The sequence below is a fragment of the Hemicordylus capensis genome, chromosome 4, assembly GCF_027244095.1.
Source record: "Hemicordylus capensis ecotype Gifberg chromosome 4, rHemCap1.1.pri, whole genome shotgun sequence".
Taxonomy (NCBI): domain Eukaryota; kingdom Metazoa; phylum Chordata; class Lepidosauria; order Squamata; family Cordylidae; genus Hemicordylus; species Hemicordylus capensis.
In genome coordinates, this window is record NC_069660.1 from 161,500,297 (window position 1) to 161,520,785 (window position 20,489).

General features: G+C 43.7%; 1 protein-coding gene across 6 annotated transcripts in view; it reads left to right on the forward strand.

Annotated features, from left to right (window-relative positions):
• Window positions 1–20,489, forward strand: part of SELP (selectin P) — a 52,321-nt gene that overhangs the window by 25,373 nt on the left and 6,459 nt on the right. For all 6 annotated transcript variants that reach the window (XM_053250952.1, XM_053250957.1, XM_053250955.1 and 3 more), the window contains 5 exons: window positions 8,581–8,766; window positions 11,867–12,052; window positions 15,040–15,225; window positions 16,643–16,828; window positions 17,323–17,445. In XM_053250952.1, coding sequence (XP_053106927.1) covers window positions 8,581–8,766; window positions 11,867–12,052; window positions 15,040–15,225; window positions 16,643–16,828; window positions 17,323–17,445 — 867 coding nt within the window. The remainder of the gene's footprint in view (window positions 1–8,580; window positions 8,767–11,866; window positions 12,053–15,039; window positions 15,226–16,642; window positions 16,829–17,322; window positions 17,446–20,489) is intronic.

A 20,489-nucleotide genomic window follows, 5' to 3' on the forward strand; every position in this document is an offset into this window, starting at 1 on the left:
TAGACACACACCCCACCACCACCACCTTCTTCTTCCCCTGTTTTGCTAGTGGCTATTTGGGCAGGTGATCCTCTAGTCTTGGACAAAGTCATGTTTTTTAAAAAGCATGATATGAGACAGAGAAAATGACACTTGGAATCCTCGCATAACTCCTGACTGTTGTTCTAAGTCTTTTACAGAGATGGCTCATGTTTTCAGGTTTTGATCAACAACCATGTCTAGATGGTACAGTGTTCCTTTTAAGATATTGTTGACTACAGGTCCCATCATTCCTGTTTGGGCAGGGGCGCAATTTCAGTGCTTGCCCTAGGCGCTGTTTTCCCTAGTTACGCCTCTGAAACTGACCCTTTGTGAACGGCCCATCTAATCAGCTGAATTAAACAGCTGCGAATCTACCCCGAAGCAGATTTGCTCTTTAGATACCCCAAAGCATGAAACCATGTCTGAATATCTCCTAGGCCAGCAGTATGGAAAGTTTTCTGATCCTTAGATCCCAAAGCTCTCTATTCTGGAAGGCAGCCTCTAAATTCAAACCTTCGACACCCAAGCCCTGCAATTCAGCAAACAGCATCTCTTGTTCAAAACTAGGGATGTGCGTTTCGTTTCGGATACAAAACGTTTTGTGAACAAAACAGGCCATTTCGGCTGTTTTGTAGCCAAAACAAAACACCCAGTGCTCAAAACAGAACATTTTGTAACCAAAACAAAACATCCCTGTTTTGGATACAAAATGTTTTGTTGTTTCGGCTGTTTTGGAACTCCATTTTGCAATCACAAAAAGTCTTTCTCCTTCAGTCTCCATTTTGAGTTTTGACATCTGTTTGAATTTCCAGCCCTTCCAGCCCGCAGATTGGCCAGCGGAAGCATGGGCTGATCTGCTGGCAATTGCTTCCTTATTCCTTTTAAGCAAATTTAAGGGTAAATTTTACCCTCATTGGCCAGTGGGGCAGTGTGCATTTCATTGTTGTTGTTTCACACTGTTGTGTGTAGATCAATTGCATTTCGGGCGGGGGGGATGTGGATGTGCATGACCTTTGGAAATCTGCCTGATTTTCCCCCCAAGCTCTGCTGTTGTTGATGTGTGATGTTGATGTTATTTGTGGTGGATTGGGGGCAGAAAGGGGGATTTAGGGGCAGAAGAGTGGTTCAAGTAGTAGTGCCCCAATGGGTGCCTGCTGCCACCCAGATTCCAAAGGAATTGGGAAAAGTGCTGATTTTTAAACAATTTCTGAAGTTGAAATGTCTTTGGGGCAGATTTGGGGCATAAAGGAGGCCTGAGGGGCAAAACAGCGGGTTGGGTGGCAATGCCCCAAGGGGTGCCTGCCACCACCCAGATTCCAAAGGAATAGGGCAAAGGGCTGATTTCTTAGGAATTTGAAGTTTATGCTTCTTTAAGGTTTCTCCCCGCCCCCCCCCCGGAAATAATGGAGGTTTCAGCAGACCCATAACTCCACCTGGGGGGGGCACTGGGATGACCGGGAGTGAGTGGTGGTGTAGTGCACATAGGGTGCCAACCACCTCCATGGGTTGCTGGGTTCTGTTGTTTCTGAGGTGTTCTGAGTGTCGATTCTCTGGTAGCATATGAGATTTTCAATGACAAACCATGAATATGCTCATGGTAGCTCATATGCTACCAGAGATTCAGATTCTCTGGTAGCATATGAGAGTGGATTCATGGTTTGTCATTGAAAATCTCATATGCTAGAAGGAATTATGGAGGTCCATCATTCCCTATGGGGAAGAACTTTACAGACACGCAAACTCCATTACATCTTTAAAAATCAGCATTCTGCCCAATTCCTTTGAAATAATTCTGGCAGCTTCCTTGCCCCCACTAGGCACTACCACCCACCCTACTCTGCTCTGGGCCACCCCTTTCCCCCCAACATGAAGCTATACTTTTTCTAAAACCTCAATTCTTCCCTATGGGAAAAATCCTATACTTCAAAAATTCACCAAAACCCAGCCCATTGCCCAATTCCTCTGAAATTTGGGTGGTAGTTTCCACCCATTGGGTACTACCGCCCCCACCCACTAGTTTTTCCCTGGGGCCATTTTTAAAAATCCAAAATGATCCAAAATGTTTCGGATTCGGATTTTGCAATTTCGAACAAAGAACAAAATTGGGGTGTTTTGGATTGGCTGGTTTTGAACAAAGAACAAAACGGGGGTGTTTCGGATTCGGGCCAAAAACAAAACAGAAAACAAAACAAAACGCACAACCCTATTCAAAACCAAAAGCCAAACAGTCCCAAAGGACATTATCTACTGTTTCCCACAGACACACAGAGATTGAAATCAAGCCCACATCATAAACAGAATACTGCATAAGACAACAGGAAGGTTCTGTTGCAACTGAGTCCTTTCGAGGGTGTGTGTGGATAAAGGTGATCTGATTGAGACAGTATACTTGGACTTCCAAAAAGCTTTTGATAAAGTTCCCCATCAAAGGCTCTTGAATAAACTTAGCAGCCATGGGATAAGGGGACAAGTTCAACTGTAGATTGGTAACTGGTTGAAGGACAGGAAACAGAGGGTAGGAATAAATTGACTTTGTTCACAGTGGAGGGAAGTAAGATCTTCAGGGATCTGTACTTGGATGAGTGCTCTTTAACTTATTTATGGTTGATTGATTGATTGACTGATCATATTTCTATACCGCCTGATATGTACATCTCTAGGCGGTGTAGAAAATTTAAAATATTTAAAAGTTACAAATTAAAATACATAATAAAAACAATAGAATAAAATATATATTAAAACCAGTTTTAAAATTATTAAGATTAATTCTAATTAATTGTCACCCACTAATTAACTGTCTCCTGTGAAAACAGGAGAGTCTTGAGGCTCTTCCTGAAAACAAACAGAGAAGGAGATGCTCTTATTTCAGTAGGGAGCATATTCCAAAGCCCTGGGGCAGCCACAGAGAAAGCTGAGTCATGGGTTGCCACCAAATGAGCCGGTGGCATCTGCAACCGGACCTCTCCAGAGGATCGTAACAGACGGTAGGGATTATGACAAAGGAGACTCTCTCTTAAATAGGCTGGACCTAAGTGTGGTGTAGTGGTCAGAGTGCTGGACTTGGACCGGGGAGACCCGAGTTCAAATTCCCATTCAGCCAGGATACTTGCTGGGTGACTCTGGGCCAGTCGCTTCTCTCTCAGCCTGACCTACTTCACAGGGTTGTTGTGAGGAGAAAGTTAAGTATGTAGTACACTGCTCTGGGCTCCTTGGAGGAAGAGTGGGATATAAAATGTAGATAATAATAAAATAATAATAAGCCATTAAGGGTTTTATAGGTAAGAACCAGCGCTTTGTATTTCACCCAGACACAGCCAGTTCAGTTCTTTCAGAACTGGTGTTATGTGGTCCCTTCATGTTGTCCCAGAGACCAATCTGGCTGCTGCATTCTGTACCAATTGTAGTTTCCAGACGATGTACAAAGGCAGCCCCACGTAAAGCGCATTACAGTAGTCAAGCCTGGAGGTTACCAGCATATATGTACCACTGTTTTAAGGTCATTCACCTCTAGAAATGGACGTAGCTGACGTATCAGCCAAAGGTGACAAAAAGCACTCCTGGCCACCTCCTCAACTTGAGAAACCAGGGAGAGCTTTGGGTCCAGGAGCACTCCCAAGCTACGTTCCTGATCTTTCAGGGGGAGGGTAACCCCATCCAGAACAGGCAGATCTAAACCAAATTTAGAAGTTGGGGTAAGCAACGGAGTGCCCAAATGTGCAGATGACACCAAACTATTTAGGGTAGTGATATTCAAAAGAGATTGTGAGGAGCCGCAAAAGGATCTCTCCAACCTGGGGGAGTGGGTGACACAATAGCAAATGTGGTTCAATGTAAGCAAGTGTAAAGTGATGCATATTGGGGCAGAAAAACCCAACTTCACATAAACTCATGGAGGTCTGGGCTATTGGCAACTGACCAGGAGAGGGATCTTGGGATCCTGGTAGACAGCTCGTTGAAAGTGCGGCTCAGTGCACGGCAGCTGTAAAAAAAAAAAGGCCAATTCCACACTAGGGATCATTAGGAAGGGGACTGAAAATTAAAAAGCTAATATATCATAAATCCCTTATACAAATCTATGGTGCGGCCGCATTTGGAGTACAGTTTTGGTCACCATATTTTAAGGAGGACATTGTAGAACTGGAAAAAGTGCAGAAGAGGGCAACCAAGATGATCAGGGTTCTGGAGCACCTTCCTTATGAGGCTAGGCTACAGTATCTGGGGCTTTTTACTTTCAAAAAGAGGCAACTACAGGGAGACATAATGGAGGTATATAAAATTATGCATAGAGTGGAGAGAAAGGATAGAGAGAATTTTTTCTTCCTCTCTCACAACACTAGAATCAGAGGTCATCGCATGAAATTGATGGCCAGGAATTTTAGGACCAACAAAAGGAAGTACTTTTTCACACTGTGCATAATTAATCTATGGAATTCTCTGCCACAGGATGTGGTGATGGCCACTAGCTTGGATGGCTTTAAAAAGGGCTTAGACAAATTCATGGAGGACAGGTCTATTAATGGCTGCTACTTTGGTGACTATAGGCCACCTCCAGTGCCAGAGGCAAGTTGTCTATTAATACCATTTGCAGGGGAACAACAGCAAGTGAGTGGGCATGCCCTCACCTCTTGCCTGTGGGCTTCTCAGAGGCATCTGGTGGGCCACTGTGAGAACCTGGGTTGGCTGGACCTGATTGGCCTTGGGCCTGATCCAGCAGGGCTGTTCTTATGTTCTCATGGAGCTTGACCATGCCCCCTAGTCTGTAATGCTGCAGGTTTAAAAGTGACCATATCTTTTTCCATAGTCACTGACTGCAGCAGAGCAGAAGCACTGGTGCTGGAACTGGTGTGACTTCAGCCTCCTCCTTCTGAACTAGAAGAGGAAGAACAGGATAGTGGGGCATTCTCAGTCTGGTCAAACGGGAGATGCAGGAGATATAGGATCCTCTGCATCCTGAGGGGCATCCTCAGGTTGAAGTTGGTTTCAAGAGAATCCTCTGAGTCCTGGAGTGGGAGGAGCTTGCAGACCACTTCTTTCTCTGCATCATCGGACTCTGTCTTGTGGTTGTCCTCAGATGAAGAGGGATCAGACCCATGGATCATGTCAGGAAGGACAGCTTTCGATTGCAACAAAGGATGAAACCTTAATCATGTGTTTCCTGGGTTTGCTGACCCAAACAGAGGTTCTGGTCATGTGTTTTTAATGGCTGCCGAAAAGTTTCTGGGCAAAGTACAAGGTGCTGGCTATTACCAATAAAGCCCTAAACAGCTTAGGCCCTGGGTATTTAAGAGAATGACTTCTTCACCATGAGTCCCATCGCCCGTTGAGATCATCTGGAGAGGTTTGTCTTAGGTTGTCACTGACTCGTCTGGTGGCTACTCGGTCTCGGGGACGGGTCTTCTCTGTTGCTGCTCCTGGGCTTTGGAATGCGCTGCCTGTTTAAATAAGAGCCTCCCCATCTCTGGCAAGCTTTAAAATGGCATTAAAGACTCATTTGTTCACCCGGGCTTTTAATTAAATTTATAGTTTTAATAATTTTTAATGTTGAGTTTTAATTTTTTTTAATGTTTTAATCATTTTTGGTTTTGTTTAATTTGTTTTTGTTGTACACTGCCCAGAGATGCAGGTTTTGGGTGGTATAGAAATATGTTAGTTGGATGGATGGATGGATGGATGAAATGGGGTAGGAGCTCTCCATCCCATCCTGAAATAGTTGTGTGAAGAAGCCTAGTTGCTTTCCCTTAGGGTTAAGGCTGGGGATTCAGGAGGGAGAGTGATAGGTATATTGTCTGCGAGGTCCTCTCATTGTAGTGATGTTCTCTGTGGAATCGGTGCTGGGAGCTCCTCCTGTTGATTGTTTCCACAAGTGACATCCCCATCAGTGATAGCATAATGTCACTGCAACATTGGCTCCTGCTCTAGATGGTTGCAGTAACTTTGGGGCAAGTGATATTTCTGAGCTCTTTGTGGTTCTTAGCTCTCTTTTTCCCAAACTGGAGACAAGAGATGTAGAGCTGTCAGTATCTGCACAGCCCCAGCTGTGCAATCTATTCATTTCTAGCATATACAGGCAATAATTGCCTTTGTCTAAATGCAATTTAGGATGTAAGTAAATTAAATTTGCACAATTATTGTCTAATTAGGTCACATTTCTGAATTGATCAGCATGTGGTGCTTCATCTTAAAATGCTCTAGGCTTAGAAGACCTAGAATAAAGTCTAGAGTTGTTCAATGTGTTATCTGATGTGGCTTTTTAAAGTCGGAGGAGCAGTGTGAGCAGTGCAATGGGACAGAACATAGCTCACTGGTACAGCACATACATTACATTCAGAAGGCCCAATTTCCAACCTGGCTTTGCCAGTGAAAGGCCACAGGTCCTGGAACCTTGGAGAGCTGTTTCTGCCAGTTAGAATAGATAGCACTGAGTTAGCTCGACCCATAGTTTGACACAGTATGAGGGAGCTCACTGATGCCTGCAGTAGTGATTTCCTTGATTGTTAGAACTCCAAAATGGACCTCCATGATCATAGATGTTGCTGCAGAGTTCTGTGAGCTGCTGGTTTACCCATTGCCCACATGAGTAGATGTTTTTAGTGAGTAAAAACCAAAACACAATGTTAGATAAAACCTATTAACTGACCCTAATCCCTAAGTTAGTCATGACTAATTAAGTGGATTTTGTCATATGCACTATATTTGATCCTTCTGGGTTTTTTTTTGTTTTTTGTTTGTTTGTTAGGGTTGCCAGATTGGTATGTGAGAAAAGATCATTATTTTCTAAGCTGTTGATTGCTGCAAAAATTTTACTCATGGAAAACTGGCCAAGTGTTAAACATGCCTTATGTCAAAGAGTGCATGACTAAACTTTGGCAAATTACTAAACTTTGCCCAAATGGCAAAGTTTACAGAATGTGGAAAGACCCTCTGTTCTTCAGGGTTCTGTTCCATGGTACACCTGTGGATATGGAAACTGCGAATTTCAAGGCATTGCAGCAATGGGGGATTGGGGATTAGGTTTGGGGAAAACATCACCAAAACATCGATTTTCATGGGGGGGGGGACACAGGAGGAAGCTGCCTACCGTACATAGTTGCCCCCCCCGCCAAGTTGTTTTGTGCCCTGGAATGCCTCTAAATTGGCCGAAATCAGCCAAAAATTGCTGTCTTTTTCTTTAATCGGAGCCATTCTAAGCCTCTGAAACACAAAACAGCGGCCAGAAATGACCTCCGCTGTCATTTCCGGCCACCCTTGACCCACAGATATGCAAGGTCGATGTGTCCCCTGCCCTTGTTTCTTGCGAAGGTCAGGTGTCTATTACCCAACTGCTGATATTCGAATCCATGGATAACGAATCCATGGATATCAAGGTCGTCTTGTACCTATTATTGATTTGTGGAAACTGACAAAAGTATTTATGACTTTTTCAATTTTTAAATATAATGTGACTAACTGAAGTCCTAATTCTTTCAATGGGACTCTATTATGACTAATCGGATTGGGCCCGCTATGCTTTTCCATTCCATCTTCTTTTTTTAAGTCCTCAGAAGTTGAATAGTAAATAAGGTAGTGGTGTTATTTTACATTGCAACTTTTGTCATGCTTTATGCAGCTCCCAGGTTTTTAAAGTGTTTAAATAACTTGGGGTAGTCTAAAACCAGAGTTATTTCTTATACCTATAGTATCCTTGGGGTACTATTTATCCCAAATGCATTTGGAGAAATAGTGAAAAGAGTGGACATTTGTTTGTTTTTTAATGAATATAGAAAAGAGATTGTGTGTTCAGCCTCCTTTTCCACAAGACATAGAAGGAACAGGTTCTTGTGAAAGCATCTATAGACATATATTTATATTTTTATATTATCACAACAGCAGTTTGTGGGATCTCTTTGACTTAGCACTCTAAGTGCATAGTACTTTAAGTTTCCCGTGCAAGGCAATAGGGGTTGTCAATACCCCAGTAGCTTATTAGTATAAACCACCATTTTAAACAATATTAGAAGGAGTTGGTAGATGAAATACACAAGGCACTTAACCTCATTATGGCTGAGCCTGATCTGGAAACATGGAGTTTCAGAATACTGAACACAAAGTTTTATGATTTCTTTGCTTCTCAAATGGGCTACGATCCACCCCAGCTCCTTCCACAGGCTAAACACTGCTGCTGCTGCTGCTGCTTCTTCTTCTATCTCCTAGAGGAGGTTAGCTATAATTAAGGCTACTCTAACTTTGGATGCCACTGCTCTAAAATGTTGTAAGGATGTGTATTCAAACCATTCCCACAAATTTTCCAGCCAGGATGTTCTTCATCTTCTGACACTTCTTTTTCCTTTAATATTTCCCTGCATGATTAACTGCAGTAAGGAGTATTTCCCCCTCTAATAACAGTAATAAACTCCCCTTCTGCAAAATTAATTTCTCATTACCTTTTTCCCTTGATGAAGAGTCATCACTCTGAAACACCATGAGCTTTCTGAGATTTCTGAATGAATATTAAAATGTGATATGTTCATTATTGGACTTCTTCAGTCCAATTGACTTACAGCTTTTGATTTTCTGTTTTAGCTGTCAAGTGCTCACGTCTACACAAGCCAGACAATGGCTATGTTACCTGTTCTCATCCTCGTGGAGAGTTTGCATATGGATCCAGCTGCGACTTCTTCTGCAATCCTGGTTTTCAGCTTGAGGGCTTGAAGACGCTTGAGTGCATGGCCCTTGGAAACTGGACTGAACAACCAGCATATTGTAAAGGTCAGTGCTAAATACACTTCCCAGAACTGGCTGGAAAAATTACAGCTGCAGATAATAACCTGAGATAAGGGCCACAAGAGACAGCCTGGATTTTGCTGAATAAAATGCAAACAAGAAAACACACTATGATGGATGAACAATTAACAGGTTTAATTTTACCAGAAGACGTGACAGAATGAGTTGTGCAGCTGTTCTGTTTCTGGTTGCCGGTAAGGAGGCTGCAGGACCTCAAAGAGTTCTGAGGGAGCAAGTTGAGTAAGTCCTGTCTCCAATAGAGCCCTTTTATGTCTCCTGAGCACTTTCCAGATTAAACCCTACAACAGTGTCACTATGGATTTGCTAAGTGTGCTTCCGTACTTCCTGTGTTGTGACATCATAGTCCTTATGCTGACTGCAAGGTGCTGTTCACATTTCCAATGTCTTATTTTGGATTTTATCTTTGCATTAAAGTGCTACAACATTGCAAGTCCATTGCAGAAAAATAGCTATATTTTCCTGTTGTAGGAGTTTGAGATTCTGGGGATTGTTTTCAATACAATCCTGCCAATCTGAAGCATTTTACCCCTGTTGTAGGGTTTAACTTGGAAAGTGCCTTAGTCCTGATTACCTCAGACCCTCAGGCAATACCTTGTTCTGGAGAGTGTGGATCCTTAAAGGGGCAGTCCCCAGGCCTGGAGCAGAGCACCCTGCCATCTCTCAGCCATTTCTCACTTGAGTTGGTGAGTGGGCACTGAAGGGTGAGAGGTTCTTCATGCATCTAGGTTGAACCCCTTGGGAAACTCCCATCTTAAGGGCAACCATCTCTGAGGGTCCGTGTTCCAGGGTTTCTTGTTACCTGGCTAATCCTTGCTATCAGGGCCTGTGTCCTGCACCTGAGCAGCTGATCTTGGTGTTGGGAATTTGCCTGACTCTTCACTTCAGGATCCTGAATGTTGCTTGGTGTCCTGGATGTTACTTGTAGTCTTGACTGTGACATCAGCTTTCTGGGAAGAAGCAGCCTTGTGTGGTCTCCAAGGGGCATGCAATTTTCTTTTAGGGGAACTGATACTAGCTCTGGGTGCCTGCCTGCTCTCCACTGTGTGGTGAACAGCCTGGTTGAATTGGGACCAGCACTGAGAGCCCAGAGGGCTACGCTTAAGCCTGTATCTGGGATTGTCATTTTGCAAGAAACTGGAGTGTGAACTTTGGCTCTTTTGAGCCAAAGTAACTGAATGGAATTGTTTATTCTATATTCAAGACTTGACAAGAGGGGAAAAGACTTCCCCCTCCCCGCTCTGAAACTTGTTTATGGATTGTGCTATGCCAAGGGTAATTATGGGACCCAGCTTGAAATGTGCAAATATTGAGAGTACTCATATTTAGAAGGTCTTAGGAAGCAACACATAGATATCAGTACCTACATATTTTAGGGGTACATTATATAGACACGATTAGTTGGTGAAACCCTTTGCATGTTATCTTCTAACTTTTCTTGGGACCAAAAGGCGTCAAGTCTGCTTTAGGCTGACCACAAACCTATCAATCTGGGCAGAGACAGGAATGTTTTGAGAACATCAAAAGGGAAACCGCTCCATCTGATTCAGTAAACAAGTGTCGGATATGACACCAAAAATGGCAGGCTCCATAACCAAATATGGTAAGAGAGTTTGTGGGGGGGAACTCGAGTTGCTGATATCAGGCTGGAGATACAGAGATAAATGATATGACTATCTCTGATATGAGATATGGATAACAGGCCTGGAAAAAGGTATAAGAGGCCACACGCAGACACACAGGGAGGAAGAGACAAAGTGGGGGGGGGGTTTCTCCACTCAACCTGTCCACCAGCACCCAGTAAGAGAGAACAAGGGAAGGCATGCTCTCACTCCATGGGAGGAGTAGCATGTAGCCCCTATCCTGTGAAGGCAACTCATGCTTAACAAGTGCTGAAGTTGCTCCAGTCTAAAAGATCAGAGGGACTTCCATTTCTGCATATTCGATTACTCTGCCAAGCCACCTGGACAGATGGAAGCCTTTCTGCACACTCAAGCTCTCCATTCATGAGCCTCACAGCCAGACATAGGCCTGCAGGATCCAGTAAATATATTTGCAGTCATTGCCTTCAGCCCAGCATCTTCTAAACTAACATCCCTGCCTAACTACACTCCCCGTGTCCTATGGATCTCTTTCTCTCCCCCTTCTGCTTCCCAGAAAAGTCTCTGTCTCTGTCTTTTCTTCAGCCTGTGCCTGTCAGTTTTCAGTGAGTCAGCTTACCACTTTAGCCCGCTGTCCCCTGTCATCCCTCCCCTTTCTCTGTTCTCAACTCACTCACTCTGGACTGTCAGCTCGAGGCCAGAATGGGCACCTTCTCCCTTCTCTGCTCTTTTTCTCTTTGCTCTCTTTTCTCCTACTCTCCACTTAAAACCGAAACTGTAGATGTTATGGCTTAGCTAAAGAACAGCTGTGAGATAACATACACACAAAGTCCATTGCTAGTGAGAGAAAATGATTTTAACTGCTACTCATTGCTAGTGAGAGATAATGATTTTAACTGTTACTGAAAACACTACACTACGTTGGGAAAACCAATTGATTGATTTGCTTGCATGCTTAATTGCTTAGATGTAACCATTTGCCTTAATAAGATTTATGAAACTAAAGTTGTGTTTGGCATTTCTTCCCCTCCTCACTCCTGATTTGCTCATGAACCTCAGCATGAGTAACCTCTGTTGGCTAAGTTGGGAAGGGCTGTGTGCTCCCTTTCTCCCTTGAAGGGAGGGTGTTGCAGCCTGCTCACAAGAACTGCTCAGCTTTCCTACTTGTAAATAAAAATATATTGCAAAAATGCCATAAGTCTTCCATGCTTTCTCTTCTCAAGGACCTTACCCTATAAAAGGCTGCTTCTCAAATTTCCTTCTGTTCAGGAAGAAAGGGAGCATGACATAGCATTTTGTCTATAGGATAAAAGTAAATAATTTTATGCAATAGATTCACTAGTCAGTTAGAAAATACACTTCATACTTTTAAAAAACATGTATCTACCATATTTTGACTCTTCCAACAAGAGTCAGACATTATGAGTAAGAGGCATACATTTGGAATTTGTGTTTTCCTGTTTCAGCTGTCCAGTGTCCAACCCTGGAAACTCCAGACAATGGCAAGGAAAATTGCTCCCACCCACATGGACACTTTGCCTACAATTCCAGCTGCATCTTCTCCTGCAACTCTGGTTTTGAGCTAGCTGGATCAGAAAAGATTGTGTGCACAGATCAAGGAAACTGGACAGAGGATATACCTATCTGTGAAGGTGTGGCCTCTTGTTGACCTAGATTCCAAAATAGACTTGGGGAGGTAGAGTGGGATCATATTTGGCTCTTGCCATAAGAGTTGCTCTGAAAAGTCAGATTTGGGTTTATTCTCTCGAATGGGTGGCTTACTAACATCAAGATCCATATTTGAGTAAGGGAAAAAGTAATATGAAACATTTCATTGTAAGCCTGTCTTCAAGCTCCTTGCATATCGCACAACAATGTCCTCAGTCAAATCCTTGCCATCTCCCTATGACAGGCCTGCACAACTTGGGCTCTACCAAAATCATGTAGCCCACGAACCAAATATTGTGGCTGTCAATTTTTTTATAATAGCCCTCCCAGTTTTGCAGGCAGACAGCAGAAACTGAAGGTTTTGAAAGCCTCTGATGGGTCACCACTCGGATAAATTAGAATTTCATACTGGAGTGTTTCTTTGAAGTTTTTGCTGCTGCTGAAGAATGGTGACTTTCAGGTCAACAGCAGAAGGCCAAGCTAGAGGTGATAGGGTAGCCATTCATGTGTTTCTCCTGTTCATATGTGAAGTGGGGGTGGAGGTCTACTCTTTACATGAAAATGAGGCTATTCCCACGAACAGCCAAAATTGGGTTAGGGGAGCCTAGCCTGATTTTGGTTGATTGTGGGAGCCACCAGGCTCGCAGGAGAGACCGGTTGCCTCCCGGCAGTTAACCCACCTAAGTACCCCTCCCCTTAAACTGGGTTTGCGGAGCAGCTCCGTGGCGTACCTACTCATGAGTAGACCCCTGGAGGGGAGGCAAAAAGCCACCTCCCGGCTCCGGGGGTTTCCCCAGTATGCCCTGCATGCTCACGCAGGACATACTGGAGCTTCCAGGGGCCATGCGGCCCCCAAACTCCCCAGCCCCTGCCAGCTCCATCATGAAGCTGGCAATTTTGTAGGCGGCCAATCCGGCCGCCCAGGGCTCCTGCCCTGATCGTCTGTGAGGAGAGCGGGCTTAGCCCGCTCTCCCTGCTGAGCTCCCCAAACCGGGTCTCACTGATCGTGAGACCTGGCTCAATGAGTGTGCATGGGAGGGAAGCAAAATCTGCTTCCCTTACCTGGTTGTGCTCTGTTGCTTTAAGCAGTTTTCACTCAGCCTGACCTGCTTTTGGGATTTGAGCTGATTGGGGCTGTAAGAAAACCACTTAAAGCAATGGAGGGTACTGCTGTAAGTTGAAGGAAAGGTTCAGTTTCACCACGCTCTCCCTTGTGTGATCCTTTTTAGGCAATGGATAGGCCCCTAGAATGATATTGTTCTGCTGGTATGGATAATTATCTCAAACCTATCTTCTCCCGGTTTCTCTACTGTTTCCTTTCTGTTAGAAAAATAATTATTTGTGGCTAGTTGTGCAAACGCATGCAGAACCTAGCTGGATGTTTAAGAATGGAGATGTACATTTACTGAAAATAATGTTTAGCATCTGTTCTTGGATGCATATTCAGATATGTGTTCTGGTGCAAATCCACATTTTTATTTTTAGATATTTATATCCCACTATTCAGATAAAAGGGCTCCCAGTTACATAACTGACTTCAATAAAACCTCAAATTATACATATTAACACAGCAATTAGAAAAAAGGATTAAAAGATCTAAAATGCCTGGTTGAATAATAAGCTGTTCAATAATAAGACATGAGACTTGTTACCAAGCTTCGCTTGAAGAGGGTGTTCTAGGATTTGTTCTAGGATTAAGATGCCACAACTGGAAAGACCCTATCCCTGATCATCACCCACTTCAGCTCTGAAGGTGGTGGGATCTGGAGAATTGCCCCTAAATATTATCTTAATTAAGATTTTAATGAGGCAAGCTCATATGATAGGTAAGGTCTTTAAGGTACAAAATGCTGACCAGCATTTTGAATTATTCCCAAAATAGGACTGGGAGTCAGTGCGATTGTTTAAGGAATGGCAGGGTATATTCCATATGCCTGGTCCCAGTCAATAGTCTAGCTGCTGTCTTTTTAATCAACTGAAGTTTCTAACAGTCTTTTAAGAGCAGCTCCATGTATCACACATTACAGGAATTCAAACAAGATGTTACTAGAGCATGAAAAACTGTGGTCTTTCTAAGAAGGACTGAAGTACCAGTCTAGGCCAGCGAAAAGAGCTTTATGCCACAGACCTTGCTGAGGCCTCCAAAGAGAAGTCCAGATATAAACCTTATTTAGATCTGCAAACTGCAAACCTTATTCTTTAACGGCAGTGCAAGCCTACTCAGAACAGACTGAATACCACCCCACTAAGTAGATGAACCACTCGCCAATAATACCTACCTTGTCTCGACTGAGCTTCAGTTTGTTGCCCTCATCTAGTACTTTGACGATTTCAGGCATTGATTCAGCCCTTCCACAGCTTCATGAAAAAGAGATGTGGAGATGGGCGTTATCAGTATATTGATGACACTTAATTCTAAATCTTCAGATGCTCTCAATCAGGTTCAATGTAGATAGAATAAAGCCCAGCAGAACACCATAGGATAAGTAACATGGGGCAGGAAAATGGTTCCCCAACACCACTTTCTGAAAACCATTCAGGTGGGAGTGGAAACACTGCAATATAGTGCCTCCAATCACCATCCCAGATCAATGGTACTGAAAACCATTTTCAGTACCAAGAGGTCTAAGAGGCTTAACAGATTTGTGCCTGCAGTTCCTAAAAGCAAGGACATCTGAGATATTCCATGAAGTTGCTGTGGATATCCATGATCATGAGGTGGGAAATCAGAAAATTATGTGAGAATAAAGGGGCAGGTTTTTACACTTTCCCATTCTTAAGTATTTGTCTAGCTTTTAGCATTCATGTCTAGTGACTTCCCATTCCTGCACTGTATACTCAGTACTTCAACTACCACCTACATGCTCCCTCCATCATACACTCCCTCCACATTCATAAATATATTCCTCAGGATTTTATTTCTTTGCACCACTTCCAAGCATTGTCTGTCGTTTCCCTCCCGCCCACACAGCTACCAAATGCCCAGTGCTGGATACTCTGATGAATGGATGGTTAAACTGCTCTCATCCTCTTGGAAACTTCACGTATAACTCGAGCTGCATCTTCTTTTGTGACATGGGTTTTGTAAGAGTTGGATCTGAGCTGCGTAATTGTATGGCCTTGGGAGAGTGGACAGGAACAGCACCATCCTGTGAAGGTCAGAGCAACAATTGCCTTGAAGGCCAATCATGGTGGGAAGGTGGGATAGAATTTACAATAAATAAACCTACATGAACAAAGATTTCCAGGATGTTTCAGGCCCCCTTCACATACTCACTAGGCCATGAAATAGCTGCTGCTTCTGGTTCCATCCAACATGGCTGCAACCACACACAGTGGGTTGTGTGTGAACTGCAACCATATGGGTGGGCTGATTGAATGGATGTTTCCCACCCAGTCTCTCTTTGGTGGTATGCTGTCTGGGTGGCTTGATGAGTTTGGGAAGAGGGCCATTACTAGAACATAAGAACAGCTCTACTGGATCAGGCCAAAGGCCTATCTATCCAGCATCCTGTTTCACACAGTGGCCCACCAGATACTTCTGGAAAGCCTACAGGCAAGAGCTGAGGGCATGCCCTCTCTCCTGCTGTTGCTCTCCTGCAACTGGTATTTAGAGGCCTCTTACCTCTTAGGTTGGAGGTGGCCTATAACCCTCTGACTAGTAGTCATTGATAGACTTGTCCTCCATTAATTTATCTAAGCCCTTCTTAAAGCCACCCAGGATGGTGGCTGTCACCACATCTTGTGGCAGAGAATTCCATAGGTTAATTATGCATTGTATGAAAAAGTACTTTCTTTTGTCAGTCCTAAATTTCTTAGCAATCAGTTTCATGGGATGACCCCTGATTCTAGTGTTATGTCTCTTTATCTACTCTCTCCACACCATGCATAATTTTATAGACCTCTATCATGCCACCCCTTAGTTGTCTTTTTTCTAAACTAAAAAGCCCCAGGTGTTGTAGCCTTGCCTCATAAGGAAGGTGCTCCAGGCCCTGATCATATTGTTTGCCCTCTTGTGAACCTTCTCCAGCTCTACAATGTCCTTTCTGAGGTATGGTTACCAGAACTGTACACAGTTCTCCAAATGTGGCTGCACCATAGATTTGGGCATTTTGATATTTGTTTGTTTGTTTGTTTATATTCCACCCTTCCAAAAATGGCAAAAACAGTTAAGAATTAAAAGCAAAACTATAAAAACAGAATAAAACCAATTAAACATTCAAAGAGTTAAAAACCCTGGAAAACCAGGGCAAACATTTAAAACAATTTAGAACAGTTTACAACAATTTTAAAAACCCTGGAAGTTATTAACAGTTTTATTTTCAGTCCCTTTGATTCCAAGCATGGAACTGGCCTTTTTCACAGCTGCTATACACTGAGTCAACACTTTAAACGAGTTGTCCACCCCCCACCCCCCTTAGATCTTCCTCTTGGTCAGTCACTGACAGCTTAGACCCCATCAGTGTTTATGTGAAATTGGGGTTTTTTGCCCCAGTATACATCATTTTATGCTTGCTAACAGTGAACCGCATTTGCCATTTTGTTGCCCACTCCCTTTTTTGTTTCCCTCGCAGCCATGAAGTGTCCCCAGCTGGGGGTCCTGGAGCATATGGAGATGAACTGCTCCCATCCTTGGAGCCTCTTCAGCTATCAGTCAGCTTGTCACTTCCACTGTGCTGAGGGGTTTATCCTAAATGGAACGAGCAGGATGCAGTGCCAACCTGATGGCCGCTGGTCTGCTGAGCTGCCTGTCTGTCAAGGTACACCTGTCCCTTGTCAGGGGGGACATCTGGAGTGCCATAATATTTTAAGAGATGCCGCAGAGGGTTCTTCACAGACCTTTGCAATTTGCATGACAGATAAATGTTCAGTTAAGTCAAATGCTGGTTAATCCTGGGTCTTCCTCATTTATTCAGATAAGCTGTGCATTAGCTTCAGATGTGCATCAGCTTCAGATGTGCATCATACATTTATTTTAAAGTTTCGTATTTATGTTAATCTGTTTACAGCATCTGATAATTGATGATGCAAATGCGAAGGCAGAGGAGAAATGATTGTCATATGAATGACAATTCTGGCCAATATAGGCTTTATATTTGCCTTACAAAGAAATTTTGAGCTTTGTGGCATCTATAAAAATACCCTCTGGACTCACTAAGGGCTGAGGCTAGAATCCTAGAGCACTAGAATGAAAAGGTTGGTTGGCAGGGGACTTTCTTTCATCTCTAACATGCAGGTTTCTCATTGATTTCAGAAAATGTTGCCGTTGTTCTCAAGCAGTCTCTACTTTATACTGGAGGAGTTGCAGCGTCAGTTGTTGCCCTGGTGCTCTCTGGGGCTCTAATAGCTATGGCAATCAGACGTTTCACCAAAAGAGGTAAAACTCAGCTGCCCACCTTTTTTCTTTTCCCTACCTTGGAAAATATGTGGACTTCACATACAATTGTATGTGTTAACCTTCTCAATTTTATGTATTAAAATGCTCTCTAAGAGTTGATTTGCGCACTATATAGAAAGAGGCAGTAACGTTCTGGACTATACCACTTCAGAGTACAGGTTTATATGTGCAGTGCATGTAACAATGTTTAAATGGTGCTTAAATTATAGGGGAAAGATGGTGGCATGGAATGGTGCAGGGCAGCAGGGGCAGGGGAAGGGAATCCACGAGCTATACCTCCTGACCTGTCCAATATTAAATTTCCCCTCTATTCCTACAGGGTATAAGTCTGTGTTCTTGTGAGTTGTGTGTATGTGTGTGTGTGTGTGACTCTTACCATTAAAATCATCATCATCGTCATCTCATACAGCAATAACCCTTCCCCTCCTTTGTTTGTACTCTGCCTGTGAGGAGTGGGGTCCAGAAAGGGAAATGCCCTCAATGCTGAGCCCATCCAATGAAGAATCCTCTGAGAGCTTTCCCAGACAGCAGGCTTTACCGCGGGTTTACTGTGAGGCTTTACTGAGAGTTCGGAGTTGCCAAAAAAACCCCGACACAAAAAGTGGATTTTTTAAACCTTGGATATAAATTGGGCTATACTCTAACGCACAATGAAAAACCTAAATCATGTGTGAAGTGCTCCCCAATAGCTTGCAGGGACCTTGGGGTAAATCTGGCTGATATGTGAATGCACACCTCCATTCTGTAGGAGATGCCGACTAAAAGCCAGGTGTGAAAAACTTCCGGGGAAGATATCATGTGGATGGCACAGAATTGTAGTGATGCACAGTGGATTATTCCTTTCCCTAGAAATGCCTGCATCAGCTTGTTTCCACATTGTGAAAGATAGACCTTTAGGATCTGATACTGCTCTAGACAGGAATCTCCATTACTTCTTGAAAGCATGTTTTAGGAATCATCGCTCTCATATCCTCTATTCTGGGCCCTCAAATAGCAAGGAGCCCAGCTAGGCCTAAGCATTTCTTTTACAGCAGAAGGGGTGTCCCTCCTCCAGCCCAAAGAGACAGAATCCGCCCTCCTCTGTAAGGTGGCCATTGAATTGGATTCCTTACTTGCGCCAACGCTCTCCTGTTTCTCCCCCTGCTGGAGTTCAAGAACAGGTTCACCTTGGGCCAGGTTATGTTGAACCTTGGCATTGTTCCAGAGAGAAAGTGAGTTGTAAAGCAGTTAGTGTCAGTGAGGCTGTTCCACGTGGCCTGGGAAGTTGCAGCTTCCACTTGACCTGGGGATGAGTGCAAATAGACTTTAAGGAAACTGGGTCACTTGGGATGTGGCAGACACTCTGACAAGAGGGAGCAGATGATCAAACTAAGTGCATGAGGGAAGACGGAGCAGGCAGGCAGCTAGCTAAAGAAAGTGACTTTCTGGGGAGGGACATAAAATGGGCAGATCTGGATAGACAATTTAGCACTCTAAGAAAACCAAGCAATTCAGACCAGAATGCCTTCATTAGCCAGATGCATAGCTGCAAACAGAAACTCTGGCAAGATTCAGACAAAGGGCCATGAGGAGCCCACGAACAGAAATAGGGGGCAACATTATGGTCCTCCTTGGTAGCCTTCTAAAAGTAGGTAAGGAGCCATTACAAAAGCCTCCACGCCCTCCTGCATTTTGAGCGCTGTTTTGAAAGCTCCTTCAGTTAAAGAAAACACCCTGTATGTAGTAAACTAGTATGTTGTAGAGAGTCTTAGCATAAGCCTAAAGCTTTTCCCTGGTGTGTTCCCGGAATGCAAGGGTCCTTGCTTTTTAATGTGGCAGGGCATTTACAAATATGACACCCTCAACACCTGCACTCTGAAGTAGTATAGTTGAGCATTCTAACTACCAGTGAGATGTCTACCATCTCATTTTGTGTAATACATAGATTGGCTCTACACAGCAGACTACAGTGCCCTTAATTCTGATACTATCTGGTCTTACTTTTCACAGTATGCTTACCTTAGATATACAGATTGTGAAAGCTATACCTTGCTGAATTCAACCTATATTTCATTCTCTGACGGTTTCCACCAGCTTCATGGTTATGTCAAGAAAACACTGGCTGTCCTGCTTAGGCAGAGGAGTCTTACGCAGCAGTGTCAACCTAGAGTGCATGTGACAGACTGACACACTCAACACCTCAGTCACTCACATGGAGCTAACCAACTCTAGCCAATCCAATATGGGGTTCCTGAGAATTTGCAGCCAGTATGAAGTAAAACTGATGTAGATATATGGAGACTTATTTCATTTAGGTAGCTTGCATTTCATCACTTCTCTATATTGGATCAGGAATAACATGTTTTCAACTGACTGAAGGCTTTTGTGGTTGAAAGAACTACTGAATTAACAAGAACAAATTAAAGAAACTGCTAATTTATTTAGGAAGAACCAAACATCAGTTCAGAAATATATAAATGAAAAGTATTTAATTGGTGCAGTGTCTCAGTTTAGACAATAATGCAAAATTGTAGTTAGTGCTAACTATAGTTAGCAATTCACACTATGGCCACCTTCGGACATCACAGGAAACCTGAGGCCAACTTACCTCAGGTTGGCCCCTTGTGATGTCCGGTCCAGGGGCTTGGATGTGTCATCTGGTTTGGGCACATGGCCCAAACCGGAGTTAACTGCTTGAAATCTATTGGCTGGCACGGCTTTCCTTCCAGGCTCAGAGGAAGCCCACACAGCCAATTCCTGCCCCCTTGCAGTCTCCCAGACTGCAGATTTTAATCGTCTGGGAGGGTGTCTCAGATTTTAATCGGGTGTCGGGTGTCCATTGGACCGACAGCTGTAGCTATGTCCGAAGGTGGACTATGATTTGAGCTTCTAAATGTACAAGAGGCTGTCATGTGTATGACAACCCTGAGGGGAAGAGGAATGTGCCAGTTGGGAGCGTGTGCTTTATCCCAGTCAGGTCTCTCACCTAACATAGTGAACCCTCTGATCCTAGGCTGTGCCAGGCCAAGGATTGTCCAGACAAG